At 33.5% G+C, this 18,373-nt stretch overlaps 2 protein-coding genes and 1 long non-coding RNA gene across 3 annotated transcripts in view; 2 read left to right on the top strand and 1 right to left on the bottom strand.

Annotated features, from left to right (window-relative positions):
- The window catches only part of LOC111467081, a 5,361-nt gene extending 405 nt beyond the window's left edge, over positions 1–4,956 (bottom strand). Inside the window, exons 1-2 of the long non-coding RNA XR_002714487.1 lie at positions 4,892–4,956; positions 2,169–2,171 (exon numbers count right to left, since the gene is read on the bottom strand). This is a non-coding gene — a long non-coding RNA (uncharacterized LOC111467081). The remainder of the gene's footprint in view (positions 1–2,168; positions 2,172–4,891) is intronic.
- Positions 3,958–7,813, top strand: LOC111467064 (transcription factor bHLH160). The gene is made up of 4 exons (XM_023111850.1): positions 3,958–4,025; positions 4,242–4,599; positions 5,491–5,850; positions 7,733–7,813. The coding sequence occupies exons 2-4, from the start codon at positions 4,270–4,272 to the stop codon at positions 7,805–7,807; spliced, it is 765 nt and encodes a 254-aa protein (XP_022967618.1). The 5' UTR covers positions 3,958–4,025; positions 4,242–4,269; the 3' UTR covers positions 7,808–7,813.
- Positions 7,814–16,736: 8,923 nt separating this feature from the next.
- On the top strand, positions 16,737–18,067 carry LOC111467104 (dnaJ homolog subfamily B member 4-like). The gene is made up of 3 exons (XM_023111892.1): positions 16,737–17,043; positions 17,188–17,386; positions 17,623–18,067. Exons 1-3 carry the CDS (start codon positions 16,737–16,739, stop codon positions 18,065–18,067), a joined length of 951 nt encoding a protein of 316 aa, XP_022967660.1.
- Positions 18,068–18,373: the final 306 nt, after the last annotated feature.

Here is an 18,373-nt window from a genome sequence, read left to right as displayed (position 1 = left end):
GGGGGGGGGGGGGGGGGGGGGGGGGGGGGGGGGGGGGGGGGGGGGGGGGGGGGGGGGGGGGGGGGGGGGGGGGGGGGGGGGGGGGGGGGGGGGGTGGTGTTACACAAATATTATCAAACTTTCACACCGTTTCAATAATACCCTTAAATTTTTTAAAAAGTATGCCTTTACTAACATATTCGAATATTTTAATAAAATCTTTCAAACGAAGTCATGGAGATATACATTTAATTTAAAAATAAGGAACAAAAAAACAACAATGTCAAAACAAAAACATTAGCATAATTTTCCGTACGAAAATGAAAGCTACCTACAAAACTACTAAATGAAAAATTCATTTTACTGTCCTATGTTAGTTTGGCTTCCATGGTCATTCCAGCATCACTGTCATCCGTGTAAAGGTGGTTGCCTTTACTTGAAATATAAGAGTTGCACGTTACTTGAGTATTTTAAGAAATACTCAATTAGTAGCCCCACTATTGGGTGCAAGTAATGAAAACACACACACTCATGATGTGACATTTCCTTTAAAACAACATAGCATGATCTTGAACTATTTCCAGTCTGAGTAAGCTTGAATGTCGTAACACACACACCCATGCATGCGTACATGAACCCACCAGGCAAGCTCGTATACATACCCCGGGCCTTGCATGCCGGGCCAAACGTGTCACTAGACACCACGGAGAGAAATGTATGGCATGATATCATAGTGAACATAAATATTAAAGGTACGCGTCCGTACAAACATAACATAACGGGGAAGTATCCTGATACACATGACATATATAAATGTATGAGGTTCCCATGGCTTAAAATCATAGCATGTAATAAGAATCATTTTGTTATTCCTTTCATTCATGTCATAGTAGACATATGAGTCATGTATGCTTAGTACTCAACATGGCTTTCATCATGCGTCATCATCCGTCATCATTAATATAGTATAATCTATAACATGGCTTAACATGGCCTGACATGACATAGCATACATAACATTTCATATCATACATATCATGACATAATAGGACATCGCATACACACATAACATGTCATCACGTAGCATACGTAGCATAGCTTAATATTCCTAATTATGATGCCACAGTAGAGCAACTTACACGATTGAACTAGGCCCGTCCCAAATCATTCCTCAAAGTAGCTTAATTTCATCCCTACAAGGTTTATTTCACCCTAGGTAGACTCATGACAATGTATTAGAAATATTCTAATCAGCTTAACTTACTTCAAATTCTAGCTCAAAATAGTTTAAATTGAGCCATTGGAGATTATACTGATCTTAAATGCCTATGGCAAGATCAAAATCAGCATTGAAAAGGTCGAGAACATAGGCAATGGTACCAAATACCCTATACCGAGCCAAATAAGTCGCCAAATAACCCGCTAATTCATCTTCTTCGCCCATTTTAGAAAACCACAAACCCTCACCACAATTGTGTTCCACTGAGGATCCATGCACAACTCTAGCCACCGTTCAATTTTCGACTGCTTGCACCATACCTCCTGAGGCTTGATGACTCTCCTAACACCACATGCTCATTAAGAAGAGAACAAATACGCGTCGTCGATCGCAACCTCGCACACCTTGGATTTGTGATTATCGACGTGTATGCTTTGCAGAGTAGAGGCAAAATGAGTTGGATGACTTGAGAGAACGAACAAGGCTTAAGTAGAAGGCATGGGTGGTTTCTTCCTCGCAAAATCAGCGCCTCGCGGTAAATCTCAAAATTTCTGGCGAGATTCGAGTTTTTTAAATAGTTGTTGTAACAACTATCCATGAACTTTAAAAAGTAGCATTAACATCTTTAACCTCCGTAAAAAGAAAAAATAGTTACAAAAAGTTATTACCGTCTATCTACATCTCATAGATCATTCTCTTATTCAAGTTCAAGGGGATTAGCATTAAAAACTTTTTACCTTTGAAAGTTCATAGATTTTTTTTTACGTAGTATTAACGGTTCTATCCATATTCTAACACTAATGATATTTTTGAAAAGTTTAAAGCTATTTTTGAAGTTTTTAAAAAAATTTAAAGGTATTAATGAAATTTTTTAAAATCGAGATAATTTTGAAACACTTCTAATAATTTAAGATACCCTAAATTCTATGAAAGTTTCTTTCCAAATTTAATGGTAATGATATTTTTTAACTCCCTCTCAAAAGTTTAAGAATATTTTTTTTAACAAATCATTATTCGTTTCCATCTAAAATTATCGGTAAGGATATTTTTCGAATTCAAAAACCAAATTTTCATTGATAGGATAAAGTATCTGAGCAACCCATAACTGCAATACAACCTCGTTCCTCCATTTTGCCGACTGATATTGGATGGACTTGGGCTTTTCCTTTCGGATTGAAATTATTAGATATTGTACTTTTTAGGCTTTCCCTTTCGAGAAGACTTTCCTTCAAGTCCACCGCTAACAGATAGTGTCTTTGGGATTTTCCTTTCGAGCAGGCTTCCCCTCAAGCCCACCACTAGTAACAAAATTTTCAACCAAACGACTTGATAATGGGATTAAACAAAATGTTCGACTAAATAATTGGATTGAAAAGCGTATGAGTTTTTAAAATGGAAAAACATTAGGAAGATAAGAGTTGGAAGAAGGTTATAGGCATCGAAAACCAGAAGTTCTTGAGGTCAAGATTCCAAAGAACGTGGAAAGAGAAATGGAGGAAACGAGGTTGTACTGCACTTATGGGTTCATCAACTTTTGTACTACAAAGTTGGCACTCGTAGTACACATCATTAGATCCCCTAACCCGACATTATTTTCCCCAAAACTTTATTATATAAATAAACTATTGCATTAAAAGAAGGAAGGAAAAAAAAAAACATTATTTTGGTTAAAAAAAACATTTTGATCTTCCTACCTTCATAAATTTTGTTCGATGAGTTATTTATAGATTAAATATGGTTTGGTATTAACTAAATATCAAACGAGAAGGATTAAATAGTAAATATGTAAAGTTTCATGTTTAAGATTAAGAAATAATGGCCACGACATTCTCGTGTGCGTGGCCTTATTCTTATAAGAGTGAAGATTATTCTCACAGATTAACACGAGTTCTTTTATGTTATTTTGTTATCATTCACATGCATCTTAAGAAAATTTTTAAGAGGTCGTCTAACCCAAAATGATTTCAAGCAAAACACGCTTAATTTTAGAGTACTTATGATCGAGCCACCAAAAAGGAAATACATTTTGTTTGTATATGTAGTAACTTTGATTTTTTTTTAAGTTTTTCTTAATCATCATATTCTTGCGATAGTGTGTCATTTCCAATTTTAAGCTTTCAATTGAGCAACAAATCCGATGCAACTGACGCTAATAGCGGGTCTAATTCCACAATAAAAGAAGTTTCTAAACAGGGATCACACACAACTTGTATTTCAATGACAGGTAAGACGGTCAAGCTACATGCACCGGTTTGGCCCAATCATTTAGCAACTCTTTCCAAGATAAGAGAATGTAAATAAAAAAAACATGCCTCACGGCCTGGTGGTCAGCGTAACATTAACGACATTTGTTGTATTGCTCTCATTTGAATGTAATCTCAATTCATTCATGTACTCCTCCTTTACTCGAATGTCAATAAGATCAAATTGAAATTTCGCTTAAAATGTGAGTAACATCCTACCTAATCTATTTGTCACATGAATTACAAGATAAAAAATATTAAAATTAAAACAACTGAAAAAAAATAATAAATAATTACCATCTGACATATTATTTTATTTATTGAGTGGGTCCTTAATATTTGTAGAAATCAATTTTTTGAGTTTATCTTCAAAAAACAAAAACATTTTTGAGTTGAGAATTGACTTTATAGATATATATATATATATATATATATATATTTATTGGTGGGGTTTTGTGTTGGGATGTATAAGAAGAGAAAATGACCTAATTACCATCTCTTTCTTTTCTCCATGAAAACGAATCAGATTTCCAGTTTGTTTATCTCCTTCCTCCTTCGCAGCCAACTCAGATAAGAGATCAAAGGTACCCTCAAATCATTAAACCAATTAAATTTCTTTTGCTTTTGCTTTGTTTCTATCCCTTTTTTGTTTAGAACATATTGTTGTTGTTTTCTTTTATGGAAAAAGGTCAAACACTTTGGAATGTTCTTGGATAAGGCGATTATAGTTAAAATTAGGATAATTTCATAAGATATGGGCTAATTCAATGTGTTTTCGAATGGATTTGCTGGAAACGAAGATAAAAGGGGAGTTTTTGTCCTTAAAGTATGGCGGTGACACCATGGGAGAGTTATTATACATTGACCGATGAAAACAATGGGGAAGAAGAAACCCAATTGCCAAAAGGTGGCGAAGCATTGTGTGGTGAGAAAGGTGGGTCTATGGCAGAAGTTGCAGCATTATTGGGTTTGGAGGAAGACATTTATGGAGGTTTTGGGAGAGAAAATGAGGCATTTCCACCAGCCATGAATGCCAATATTGAACCCTCTAATGCTAAGAAAGAAGAACATAATGCTAGAGAAAGACAAAGGAGGATGGAGCTTTCTCAGTTGTACTTTTCCCTTCGATCCTTGCTTCCTAATGCTCGACGATCCAAGGTCCGTATGTATTACTTCTCGTTTTTTAGGTTAAATTACACGTTCCATCCAAACCCGTTTAAGTTTGTGGATATTTGTGATATTCGAGTAAAGGAGAGGTACATGAATGAATCAAAGTGACATTTGAATGAGAGCGAAGATTGCTAAGAAAAGTTTAAAAGAATGGAAAGATACTATCTAAGGTGTACCTTCTTTTTCGGTAACTTAGTCTAAAAATGGTTATTGTAGCATAAACTCTCGTGACTTTACTTTTAGTTTTCTAAAAAGGTCTCATAGAGATGTATTCCTTTACTTATAAACCTATGATCAATCCCTTAATTAGTCGACGAGGGACTCCTCCCCCAGCAATCCTCAACAAAGAACTCTAGAGCAAAGTGAGCAATTCTATATTTTGTGACGTTTTAAGAGTTTTTCTAGTAAGTATGTGAGTGATGACAAAATATGCTAAAATGATATATGCTGGTGTAGGAGGATAATCTTTACTTCTAGAATCAAAGAGTAAGTAACTTGACCATGTTGCAAGCTGGATTCCGAATCCTAATACGAATCTTGGACATGGGTCATTACAACATTTTATGTTGAAAACATGCAATAGGATCGACCTGTAGCCCAAGTGGTTTGGACATTTCCAAATGCTTTTACTCCTTTTGTTCTATGAATCTCGACTAACTCTGCTATGCAATAAGAAATCTGCATAGGAGTGAAAAGACCAATAAAGATAGATAGAAAGCAAATGCTTTTCCCCTCGATGCCAAAATCTTTCTTTCTTCTCCCTAACAAAGGTCTAACCTTAAAAAAATGTCTCATAAGTATCGTTAGAGTCCTATTCAACAAAATTGTCAAAGTTTAGGAATCTATAGACGTAACCCTAATATTTGAGGCTTGATGCAGAAGAGGTGGAGCTCGACGACCATAATCAACAAAGTTGTAGATTACATTCCCACACTACAAAAAGAGATAGAAAATATGAAGGAAAAGAAGCAAAAAATGATAAAAGAGAAAGGAAAGAGTAATGAAAGAGTATTAGTGGATGAAAAGGAAGGGTTAGAAAATGATAATCTAAGTGTTTTGGTGCATCAAGTTTGCAAAGGAGAAGTGATCATCCAAATATGCATAAAGCAAAGGAACAATATGATTAACTTCTCAAATTTGATTCAAAAGGCCGAAGAAGATGGCCTTCGGATCATTGGGGCTTCCGCACTTTCTGTGTCTGATCATCATCCAACCCTCACCTCCCATTTGCATTTTCAGGTATTTCTTTCAATTACTTCAATTTTTATCTCTTTCATCTATGAACATTTTTATTTTTTTTTAAGAGAAAATATCAATTTATGGCATATAAATTAAAACTGGTATCGATTTAAACCTTAAACTTGTATAAGTGAAGTAATTAGAGTTTTTTTTTTTATCGTGATTTGTAGCTAATCAACTAAGGGTGTGCATGAGTTGGGTTGAGTTGGATTGAGTTGAGTTTGGAAAAATCTTTTGAACAAACTCGAACTTTTAGGTTGGTTGGGTTGGTGACTCAAGTAACCCAAATAGATTTCACAACCTAAAATTAAGAATATTGAAGGTTTGTAACCAATGTCATTGATGCATTGTGACTCGTAAATGTTTAATATTTGAATTTTATGAGATTTTAATTATTAATGTAATATGTATTGTGGATAAATATGATTCTTTAAAATAATTTAAAAAAAAACAACCCGACCACTCAATTCAACCCTCTATTTACAGTTTGGATTGGGTTGAGTGGTCGAGTTGTTTTTTTAGTTATTTTAAAAAAATTCTAGTTATCTGCGCTATATATTACATTAATAACTAAAATCTCATCAAATTCAAATATCAAATATTTACAGTTGGGTTGTAACTCTATTTTTTGGGTTGGTCTGGTTGACTAGATAAAGAAAATGTCAACTTGAAAACCTAAATTTTTTATTGTCTTAAAACTCGATCTAACCCAAACTGAACAAACTAACAAAAGTTTTATGATTTGAGTTTGGTGGTTTGAATTAGTCTATTATCCGTTCATATGAACACCTTTAAAATTAGTTCAAATTAACTAAATAAAATTATTTTTTTTTCAAAAATCCAACCAAGATAGCTAAAAAAAGAAAACAAAGTTATTGTATAATTCTTTCTAAATAGCATATGCAAAATACTTAAACTTAACTAAGGCTTTGTACTATCCATTTAATTCTAGCATCTCTCTTTCTTGTACTTCAAGAAGTCCCCTACTTATGAAAATTTAGGGTTTAAAGTGATATAATTATTAACGTTATTGAAGGTAACTAAGTTATGAAACCCTAGGAAATTTAATTTAACAACGTTATTGAAGAATAAGATGTAGATGTTTATATCTCAAGTATCCCAGAATCCAAGAGAAAGTAAGATCTTTGAATCACTTCACAAACAAGATTGATCGATATAAGCATTCAACTTAAATTATATAGAACAAAAAAAAAAAAAAACATAGCTTTAAGCTAAAGGAAAAGTACAAATGCTCATTTACAAGCTTTATATCGTCTTTAGGATATGGACCGTCCTAAGATATCTTAAGAGTAGTAACATTCGTACTTTAAGATCATAATTATAATTAGTGAATTGTAAATAAAAACATTTATAACTAAAAATACATAAATAAAATATTATAAATCTAGATTTTAATCGATAATCATTAGAGGGTAAATAAAGTTCCCTTAAGTAACGGGAATCCATTACTCCATTACTGCATAAATGAATCTAGATAGTTCTTCACCGTGGTAATTTGAATAATATTTTTTACTATATCTTTATAAAATTTATTTTTATCTTTTTCCTTTTAAAAGTGCATATATTTTTATTAGTCAATTAACCCACAACTAAAACCTTTAAAAAAAAAATCATTGAAATATAAAGATAAAGATGAAATATTTTATAAATTTATTTATTTAACAAATATAAATTTGATTTAAATATTAACAATTACAAAATTCTCTCCGGAGTGAAAAAGAAAACAAAATATAATATTTTATTTATCAACTTTAATATAACATTTAATAAAAAAAACTTAAAGATTGAATAATTGTATATATAACATTTAATGAATTTCATTATGTGTTATTAAATGATAATTAGTGTGTGATTTGTGCAGATGGATAGAAGTGTGGAAGAAGGTGATGATTATAAATCAATATTAAGAAAAAGGGTAATCTCTTGGTTCGGTTGATTCATTTATACATCTATACTATCGTCATCTTTATATCTTTTATACTTATTCGTTGTGTTATTATTATGGTTAATAAAATACTGATTTGATAAATGTTAAGAAAATAAATGTCTTAATCATTGAATTAGGTTCATATTATCCAAAGTTTATGGATTTATTCATATTGTAATCTCGATTTTTAGCCATAAATTGAATGTGTAGAAGTGAAATTCGTAAAGTATTTTCGTCCAATTACAAAATAGTCTAGTTACATGTTTAGTAGTTGATTGTTAGATTGTGTTTAATAGGTTTTATTCCATTTTCTTAGCAAAAAATTAAAAAAAAAAAATTTAAAAATCAAACACATGCGCATTCATGAGTTGGAATAACATGACTCTCCACAATGGTATGATATTGTCCATTTTGAGTCTAAGCTCTCGTAACTTTGTTTTGGGCTTCCCCAAAAGATCTCATATCAATGGAGAGAGTATTCTTTTATTATAAAGCCATGAACATTCCTTAAATTAGCCGATGTGGGACTTTCATCATCCAACATCTTCCCTCGAACAAATTACGTCTCCCCTTAATCGAGACTCGACTCCTTTGGAGTTTTAGTCATTTTTTACTATGCCTTTGAGAAGGGTTGACTTCTTTTCTTTTGGAGTCTTTTGTTCGACATTTGAGGATTTATCAACTATTGGCACGACTAAATTTAGGGTATAGTATGGTGAAACAAAAAAACTTAGCCTTTAGTTTTCAATTCTTCTCTTTTCTTCAAGATGTCTATAACAAACCTACTAGGTGAGCATCTAGGCTTCACTTGGTATATATCACTTTCATGCATAGATATGCATCACTATGATACACAAACCTCTTGGGCATGCATCACTTCCATGCAATCAACTTATATAGAAAACAAGGAACAAGTTCAAAATTTCATAAGGTCCCACATACAAGAAAATGTCACTTCATTCACATGACCCAACATAGAAATTTGTTCATGTATAACAATATCCACATAAGATACATTATATTCCTACATTTATTTCTATCACTAAATATCTATGACTCAATACTTTCAAAAAATTACATAATTATTTCAGCAACATTGAATACCAACCTTGTTCATGGAGCTTGTTGCTTATTTATAATTTGCTTAATAAATATATATAGTATAGTTATATATGGTAAGTAAATGATGTACAGAAAAAGGCTAGTAGAGTTATGTATAGTAATAGTTATGTAGAGCAGATTGGTTATCTAGTAAAGCTATGTGTGGTAGATACTTTATATATAGTTAATGATTATATTTTGTAAAGTTATATGTACCCTTTAGTCAATAGAAGTTATATACAGTAAACTGAACCATATACATGCCCCTTAGTCAAGGGTTTAAAAATGTACTTTTTACCTTCTCTCTTTTATTGTACATACTTGTAGTTATCAATATAAATCTCTAGCCAATATTGTTCATTTCATTTTCTCTCCCCTGTTTTTTATGTTCATTTAGATTGAGCCTGTGTTGTTGTATGATCTTAACAACTGGTATCAGAGTTAGGCGAGATGCATCATGATTTGTGAAGATGAAAAGCTCAAAGATTGAAATTGAGAAGATTGATGGATCCGGTTTCAATTTCTAGAAGATGAAGATTCAAGATTCTCTGTACCATAAAGATTTTCACGAACTCATGTCATGGGTTAAGCCGGATACCATGACCACGGAGCAATGAAAGCAAAAAGATCAGCAAGTCTTAGGGTTGATCCGATTGATGTTGTCAAAAAACGTGGCATTCAATATCATAAAGGAGAAAATAATGTCAGATCTATTGAAGGTGCTATCGAATATGTACGAAAAACCGTCAGCTATGAGCAAGGTGTATTTGATGCGGAGATTGTTCAATTCACAAATTTCTGAAGGTGGATCTGTTACTAATCATATAAATGATATGATTGTAAGTCAATTGAGTTCAGTGGAAATTAATTTCAAAGATGAAATTAAATCACTGATTTTGATATCATCTTTACTCAAGTCTTGGGATAACGTTGTTGCTGCTATCAACATTTCCCAAAAACCGATAAACTGAAGTTCGATGAAATTTGAGATGTAGTTCTCAGCGAAAAGTATACGCAAACGAGAAATTGGGGATTCATCTGGTAGTACTCTCAGTGTTAATCAAATGAGAAGAAGTAAATCGAAGGGTCCAAACAAAGACCGATCAAAATCAAAGAACTATAAAAGTCTTCCAAAAAGACGAAATGTTTTTGGAATTGTGGAGAAAAAATCACTTTCTGATAGATTGTACAAGAACAAAGAGTATGTAAAATCACGAATCAGAGGATGTAATGATTCTATAAATTTAGCAGAAGACACTAGGGATGTTTTAATCCTTAACTTGGACAGTCCGATTGAATTTTAGATTTTGAATTGAGGTCCACCTTTTCACTCGTCTCCAAATAAGGAACTGTTTCAGAATTTCAAATCAAGAAATTTCGAGAAGGCATATCTTACCAGCAACAAAGCCTTGGAGATTGAATGAAATGGGAATATCTGCATAAAAACTCGAGAGAAAATTAGTGAACATTAAAGGATATTAGATATATTCCTAGTCTCAATAACAATTTGATCTTTATTGGTCAGTTGGATAGCATAGGTTATGCAACAGAGTTTGGAAAGAGTTCGTGGAAGAATGTGAAGGGTGTTATAATGGTAGCACATGGTACAAAATCTGGAACCTTATACACCACTGCAGGGTGTATGAACATTGTTGTTGTTGTTGAGAGTGTTTCAAATTCAAGTCTATGACATAATAGACTTGAACATATGAGCGTCAAATAAATGAATATGTTTGCTGCGAAAAGGAATTTTAGAAGGCCTAAAATTTGTTGATAACAGCTCTTGTGAGAGCTACGTTGTGAGCAAATAGAAACGAGTTAGCTTCACAAAGGCTAGAACTGAATAAAGTGTAGTTGAAAATCGTCCATATTGACGTTTGAAGACCATCTCCAATTTTATCACTTGGTGGAACAAAGTTCTGCATCACCTTTATCAATGGTTTCAGCAAGAAGGTGTAGATTTATTTGCTGAAACATAAGCCATATGTGTTTGTCACCTTCAAGAAGTGGAAGGCTGAAATTGAAAATCAGATCGAGTTGAAGATCAAATGTCTAAGGTTTGACAATGGAGGAGAGTACAACAAGTCAGAATGCAAAGCATTTTATGCTGCTGAGGGAATTAGATTAATAAGGTCTGTTCCGGGTAAGGCAAGGAAAAATAATGTTGCTAAAAGGATGAACAGAACATTGAATGTGCGAGCAAAGAGTATGAGGATTTATTCTTGATTGCCTAAGTTATTCTAGGTTGATGCTGTAAATACAAAAGTCTACTTGATCAATAAAGGGTCATCAATACCCCGTTCAAATTGCCAAAAGAGGTATGGACAGGAAAAGAATTCAAATACTCTCACTTGAGAACTTTTGGGTGCACTGCTTATGTTCATGTTAATCTAGAGAAGAGAGACAAGTTTGACAATGAGGTTGTGAAGTACTACTTCATAGACTACGTTTTTGGCATGTTGAGGTGCAGTTTTGGGATGACAAAAACAGAAAAGTCCTAAGACATTGTGACGTGACATTTTATGAAAATATCATGTACAAGGACAAAAAGAATAAAGGTTATGTGACATCAAACCAAGTGGGAGTTGAGGTAAGTTGTGGAAAATTCACCTAGTGATGTTGTAGTAGATAATCAAGAAACTTCTAAAACTGTTGCTAAGGAATTAAAGGTAGAGTAAGTGACACCTCGGTAGGAGTGTACGTGGTCCAGGATGTACGTGGTCCAGGATGGGTTGGGTTGGGAGATTTTTTTTACTCAACCCAAAAGTTTGGGTTGGTTGGATTGGTAACCCAAACTGACCTGAAAATTTTCACAACCCAACCGTGGTTCAGTTCGGGTTGAGTTCTCCGGTTGTTAATTTTTTTATTTATTTATTCACAATTCATAATTATTCAATATAATCTTAGGTAAAAAAATATTAAAAGTTGACCAACAAACCTAAATAATCTATAATTATTAAAAAAAAAAAAAAAAAACAACAAATTCCTTGACAACCATTATGAAATTAAAAAATAATAGAAGTGAATAGTTTAAATAATAACAAAAATAAAAAATAGTGTAATTATAAAATTAAAAAACAATATAGATAATTAATTTAAAGAAACTATAATAAAAATAAAAATAAAAACACCTTAAAAATCCTATTAAATAATTTACTATAAATCATATTTTTAATTCAGTATAAAGAGATATTTGTTAATTTATTTAGGTACAACCAATATGTTTAAAAATAAAATGAAATCGTTAGTTTATTCCCATGGTTTAAAAATGGTATAAAATGAATAAATAGATATTTGTTAATTTATTTAGGTCCAAACAATATGTTTAAAAATAAAATGAAATATTGAAGTAAATTTTTTTTGTTAATTTATTTAAGCTATAAATAATTTTTTATATTTAGAATAGAATTTTATAATATATAGAAGAAACTAAATAAAATAAATATATGAAATTAAAAAGGAAAATTTTGGCTTAAGTCGAACCCGGGCAGGGTTAGCCACTCTGACAAACTTTTACATATAACAGAGTTCACAATGTTATTTATAAGTTTTATTCGATTTCGGGTCAACTCGAGTTTTTTATCCTATGAACCGGAAATCGAGCCGAGTCACTTCGGGTTAAAAAAAAAACAACCCAACCCAACCCAACCCAAAAGACTAATCCAACCCAACCCTTATAATTTGGGTTGGGTTGGTCCGGGTTGTCGAGTTAGATGTACACCCCTACACCTCGATAGGTATTGAGAAAATCGTCTAGTACTATCAGAGTACCAAATAAGTATTCACCTTCCTTACACTATTTGTTGTTGACTGATAAAGGCAAGCTAGAGCTCTTTGATGATGCCTAATAGTTGGAGGATACAACCAGGTGGGAACAAGTCATGGATGATGGGATGAGTTGGATATTTAGGCTTCAGAATTATGTTATTTTTTCATCTACTTGGGTTGAGTACACGATAATAGTTGAAGCGGGAAAGAAGATAATATGGATGACTGATTATCTAGAAGAATGAGGCAAGAAGCGAGAAAATTCTTTATACAAATAGTCAAAGTGTCAGAAGTTGGTGAAGAACCCGATTTATTGTTCAAAAATAAAATGCATTAGAAGACGATATTATTTCACTCGCAGGTTAGTGGAAGAATGTGATGTGTGTGTTTGGAGAAGATAGAGGGTACAAATAATTCAACAAACATGTTAGACAAAATGTGTTGATTTGGAAGATTAAGGTTGTGCAAAGCCTTAATTGGTCAGGTACAGTGTGAAGATATTAATGGTCTGTTGACAATGAAATTCTTGATTAAATGAGTCCGTTTTCACGTGAGAGAATTGTTAGGTTAGCGAGAATATTGCTTACTTATAGAAATGGTTATATATAGTAAAATTGTATATGGTAAGTGACATATAAAGTAAATGGTTATAATATAGACAACTATCTATAGAAAAGGTTATATATGGTAAAGCATGATATTATATATAGTAGATGGTTATATCTAATAAATTTATATATAGTAAACTGAACCATATATATACATGTACTTTCAAAATGTAATATATAATATTTGGGGAATAAATTATAATAATTAGTTATGAAATATCTTAGATATTCCTAATCAGTTATTTTTTTTTCTCGAGAGAGGATTTGGTTAGTAGTATATTTTATCTTATTTTCAAGATTGGGTTAAGGTATATTTTCCCTCATTTTTAGGTATTAGTTGGTAGCTTATATAGTATTTAAATGGTGTGAACATTAATGAAGATTGCACTCTCGATCCCACTTCTGTTCCATCTTGGTGTTCTTAAATATCAAAATTTCCTTACGCGGAATCAGCAAAATCCATCTTCAAAATTTTGGATGTTGATTTAAAACATCCTTATTATATTCTCACTCTGATCAACGAGGATATTTATTTGTTCCAATGGAACAAATTACCAATCTTCGAGTAAATTAGTTATTTTCAAGTTATATTCATTGATATAATCATTACAAACAAGTCGATCCTTCACAAGTGGTTCATAATTATAGTTGGGTCAAAAGTTCATTTTACCCCTGTAATTACATCTTTCAAGTGAACAATTTGTTTATGATCCATTCATAAACCAAGTCCCTCTCGGCCAATGAGAAGGTGTGGCCCCATTGTTCAAGTCCCGAAATCTGTACTTAAGAGAACAACTCATCTTTCTTTATATGGAAAGTAGTGAATTCTATCTCATGATATTATGTTCCCAACTCCTTATTTGGTAAGTCCCCAAAATGGTAGGCATATTGAATCGGCTAACAGAGTCATTCTCACCCATTTAAATTAAAGGACAAGCCCTCACAGGTAAGGAATTCATGTAAATTAAAGGACAAGCCCTCACAGGTAAGGAATTCATAACTCACTCAGGATTAAGATCAAGTCACGTATGACCATCATGTGAAATATTAATCTTCTTAATTAATGGATTTATAAAGAGAGATTAAATATTTCTTGGTCCAACTTATACAAACTCATTGCATAGGATACCCCACTTACATGTCTCTACATGAACGATTTGGATCAAATCATTTGTAATAATTACAAAGTGGGCCGTATCAATAGCCTTACCAGGATAAGGCACCCAACCTTATCCCTATACTATAGACTCTTTAGGTTATTACTTGAACACGATTCTTTTGTATGTCAACCACATATCGTTCAAGATTACATAACTTTGGATTTTCATACCATGGATAACAATTAAATTACAAATAAAATAATAAAAAATATTTATTAAAAACTAAATAATTAATTACTAGGTTTTAGGGCATAAATCCCAACATAAGATTAACTAATTACAATTACACCACAAAATATATTTCCCAAATATCTTTATATTTTATAACGTTGCTCCATATTAATCTTTTTTACTAAATCAAGCTTATATTCTTCTCTCTTAGTTTACTCTTACCATCATCCTCAACTTCATAGCAAATTCATCTATTACTCATTGTCCTTCATTCGGATAGCCTCGAACTCCCTCTTCAAGGTCTGCACCTTTACTTCCTTAACACGCTCCACATCACATGCATTGTTTACAATGTTTTCCAAGCTACCTTTGGCGAGTCATTCCCTGCCAACATGAGAAGGATGTCCTCCAAGACTACTTGGTAGATGGCAACAATAGCCATCATGTCCTTTTGCTCCTCAACTTCATCAACATGCTTGATAACGTCACATGCCTTGTGCCTGTAAATTAACACACATCTTTATCAATCATGCTACGTAGTTGTTCTTCGTGAGTAACGAGTACTAGAGCATTACACTTTCCTCTTTTTATCATCGTCGTATCTCCTTCGGTGACTTTGTATGGTGACGAAATTTGTTTCGACATTCTAGCTCTGATACCAAATGTTGGATATGGTTCCATGATCCAAATATGCAGAAACAAATAAATGAAACAAAAAGAATAACTTGAAGGAAGAGTTTCTTAGAACAGAACAACCTTAAGCTCCTTTTCAATTCTCATATTGTTGTTATGAATGATAAATATTTATAGGGCTAAAAACACTAACAAATTTCCTAAAGTTTATTCTCAAGTTAAAACCACTCCCAATTCTTCTAAATAAATCATTAAACACATTTCCTTTTTTCTATATAAGTTGATTGTATGAAAGTGGTGCTCATCCATGAGACTCTACATGTATGAAAGTAAAGTACATAAAATTATGAAAGTGATGCATACCGAATGAGACTTAAAATGATACCATGTGTGTAAAATGATACACACGTTGGGTTTAGTGTACTTGATTACGATTTTAAAAACTTTCACAACATGCATGTGTTAATTATCGATCGTATTTTGGAAGTTGAGCTATTATGGAAGTGAACGTCGATGGTCTTCATTGTTGGATTGGTATAGGTAGATAGTCGATAGATTATGTATTTATGGCAACTTGGATGGGGTCGTAGAGTTATAATATTTTTTCCTTTATTGAAAGGTTCGTGACTATATCTATAAGAGAACGTACAAATGTATTTGAATATCTTGAGTTGTTGAAGTTTTCAGGCATTAAGATACACTTTAGACGGGATGATTATTATAAGAGATCATAAGATTCTCTTTCTGGAAAATCCGCACTTTTCCAAACCCAGAAAACAAACGGAATTCTAAGATTTATCCTTGCGGCAAATACTTTTATGCATACCTCTTCGAGTTGATCTATATCATACTTGATTCTCGTAAGATGATACACACTAGCTAATCCGCCTCGTGCTACATCATAAGCACATTGGTAACATAGATAATTGTGGATACAATATGTTCGATACATAATACATTTGACCTTTGATTTTGTCTCAAAAATACTCTCCCCGTTTCAAAAATATTTTTTTAACTTGTTTAAAAGTTTAATTTACGAAAAAAAAAAATCAATGATATTTTTATAATTTAGAAATGGTGTATGATTAGCACATAAATTCATTGGCTTGGCAAGAATTAAGGAGCATATTTTTGTGTAGAATCACAAGCTAATATTAGTAAAATCAGCTTCCTCTATGGCTCCTCCCTTTATAACTCCTTAACAAAATGCTTCCTCGTGTTTGTTCTTCATTGGCTTCATTCACCCGCCATCAAAGCTACCACCTTCAATACTCTGATACCTCTTTTTATATTAACAAAGCTACCACCTTCAATGATTTGATACCGCTTGTCGTAAGGGAATGCCACAATCAAAATGTTTTGATACCCAATTGTTGTAACAAAAACAGAAGCAAGACCGATCGCACTCAAACACCTACCGACTGAAATTGAACACAAAGACAGAATCTTTGAATCTTTTCCCTCATTTTCAAAGTCTTTCTCTTTTATCTTTATTGCATGGCTGATCATACACGTTCACACACGACAGCCGACTTATACCGAATCCTTCGAGTCCCCGTCAAAGATCTCTGCAAGGGATTCATGAAATGGAACCCTTCCATGAAGAGCCCTCGAAACATGACCCCCGTCAAAGAACGTGACAAGTCCCATTGCGAAAATGAGCCCTATATAGTCACCACTCCAACCACCCCGAACTTGGACGAGAGTTTCTTTGCTAACATATCGAGGACTTTTTCTAGAACCAATAGCCGGAGAAGCAAGACGCCGTCGCCAAGTCCGCGGTCATTGTCGAGGAACTCGAGTCGTCGGAGCACTACGCCGACTTTGTTATCAAGAGATCAAAGCCGACGAAGTAATTCAGATTCCGAATTCTTAAGGGGATCTATATCGAGAAATTTTAGTAGAAAAGTTGACGGACCGGAGTCGAATGAAACGCCGATCTCTCCAGAGCTCAACTCCACGGCGGATCGATTGCTTTCGAGAAATACGAGTAGAAGGAGTCCTAAAAGTACTCCGATCATATATTCACAGTCGACGGCGCTGAAGAAACCGCCGCCGGTAGAGAAGAAACTGGAATGTACGTTGGAAGAGCTCTGCGATGGATGCGTGAAGAAGATTATGATCACCAGAGACGCAATAGTTAACGGGTTAGTTACCATTCTTCACTATAAAATTTTGGATTTTTTTTTTTTTAAATAAACTTTACCAAAGATTTTTCTTTAATTTTTTAGCTAAATCATAGCTCTCTTTAAAAAAAAGATTGGTAACATTAATAACCTTTTAAACTTTTTAATGCTACTTTAAAAAATTTACAGTATTAACAGTATAAGTGTTTTTTACTTAACTTTTGGAAGGGTGAAATCAACTAAGACTTAGATAACAGGATAATTGTAGAAGAAGAGGAGATGCTGAAAATAGAAGTGAAACCGGGATGGAAGAAAGGAACAAAGATCACATTCGAAGGAAAGGGAGATGAAAAACCAGGTTGCCTCCCGGCCGACATAACCTTTTCGATCGACGAGAGAAGGCACCCGTTGTTCAGTAGAGACGGGGACGACTTAGAATTAGGAGTTGAGATCCCTTTAGTGAATGCTCTAACTGGCTGTTCAATCCCAGTTCCTCTTTTGGGAGGTGACAAAATGAGTCTCTCCTTTGATACCATCATATATCCTGGCTTTCAGAAGGTTATTATGGGCCAAGGAATGCCGATCCCGACCCAACCGTCTCGAAAAGGCGACCTTCGCATCCAATTCCTCGTCAAGTTTCCGTCCAAGTTGAGTGAGGAACAAAGGGCCGAAGCTGCTACCATTTTGCAAGACTGTTCTTGAACTTTCCCTAATCAGCTCTTGTTTAGATCATCCTATGATCAAGAATGGCACCATGAAAACAGCACTTCCAAGCTCTGTGAAGGATATTGCTTCCATGGAAGTCAAGCATGTTAGCCTTCATGAAATGGACATAGCACTTCAATTATCACTACATTGAATGAATGGATGCAAAGGAGTGTCTTTGTTTTCAATATTAATACCTACAAAGAGGACTACAATGGTTGTGTCGCTCTTCTTGTGCCTCGTGATCCACAAGTACTCGGGAGGACCAAGAAATTACCAGACCATACGTCTATAATATCATTG

Source organism: Cucurbita maxima, unplaced genomic scaffold (assembly GCF_002738345.1).
Source record: "Cucurbita maxima cultivar Rimu unplaced genomic scaffold, Cmax_1.0 Cma_Scf00032, whole genome shotgun sequence".
Taxonomy (NCBI): Eukaryota; Viridiplantae; Streptophyta; class Magnoliopsida; order Cucurbitales; family Cucurbitaceae; genus Cucurbita; species Cucurbita maxima.
Note: the sequence above shows the minus strand (reverse complement) of the source record. Positions and strands in the feature narration are given on the sequence as shown.

Excerpts from the sequence above, each read along its gene's own strand:
- LOC111467104 (XM_023111892.1), top strand. The coding sequence starts at position 16,737 with ATGGCTGATCATACACGTTCACACACGACAGCCGACTTATACCGAATC. Across the intron at positions 17,044-17,187 it reads ATTGTCGAGGAACTCGAGTC|AGCTCAACTCCACGGCGGAT; the intron begins GTCGGAGCACTA and ends CGATCTCTCCAG. Across the intron at positions 17,387-17,622 it reads AGAGACGCAATAGTTAACGG|GATAATTGTAGAAGAAGAGG; the intron begins GTTAGTTACCAT and ends CTTAGATAACAG.
- LOC111467064 (XM_023111850.1), top strand. The coding sequence starts at position 4,270 with ATGGCGGTGACACCATGGGAGAGTTATTATACATTGACCGATGAAAAC. Across the intron at positions 4,600-5,490 it reads CTAATGCTCGACGATCCAAG|AAGAGGTGGAGCTCGACGAC; the intron begins GTCCGTATGTAT and ends GGCTTGATGCAG. Across the intron at positions 5,851-7,732 it reads CCTCCCATTTGCATTTTCAG|ATGGATAGAAGTGTGGAAGA; the intron begins GTATTTCTTTCA and ends TGATTTGTGCAG.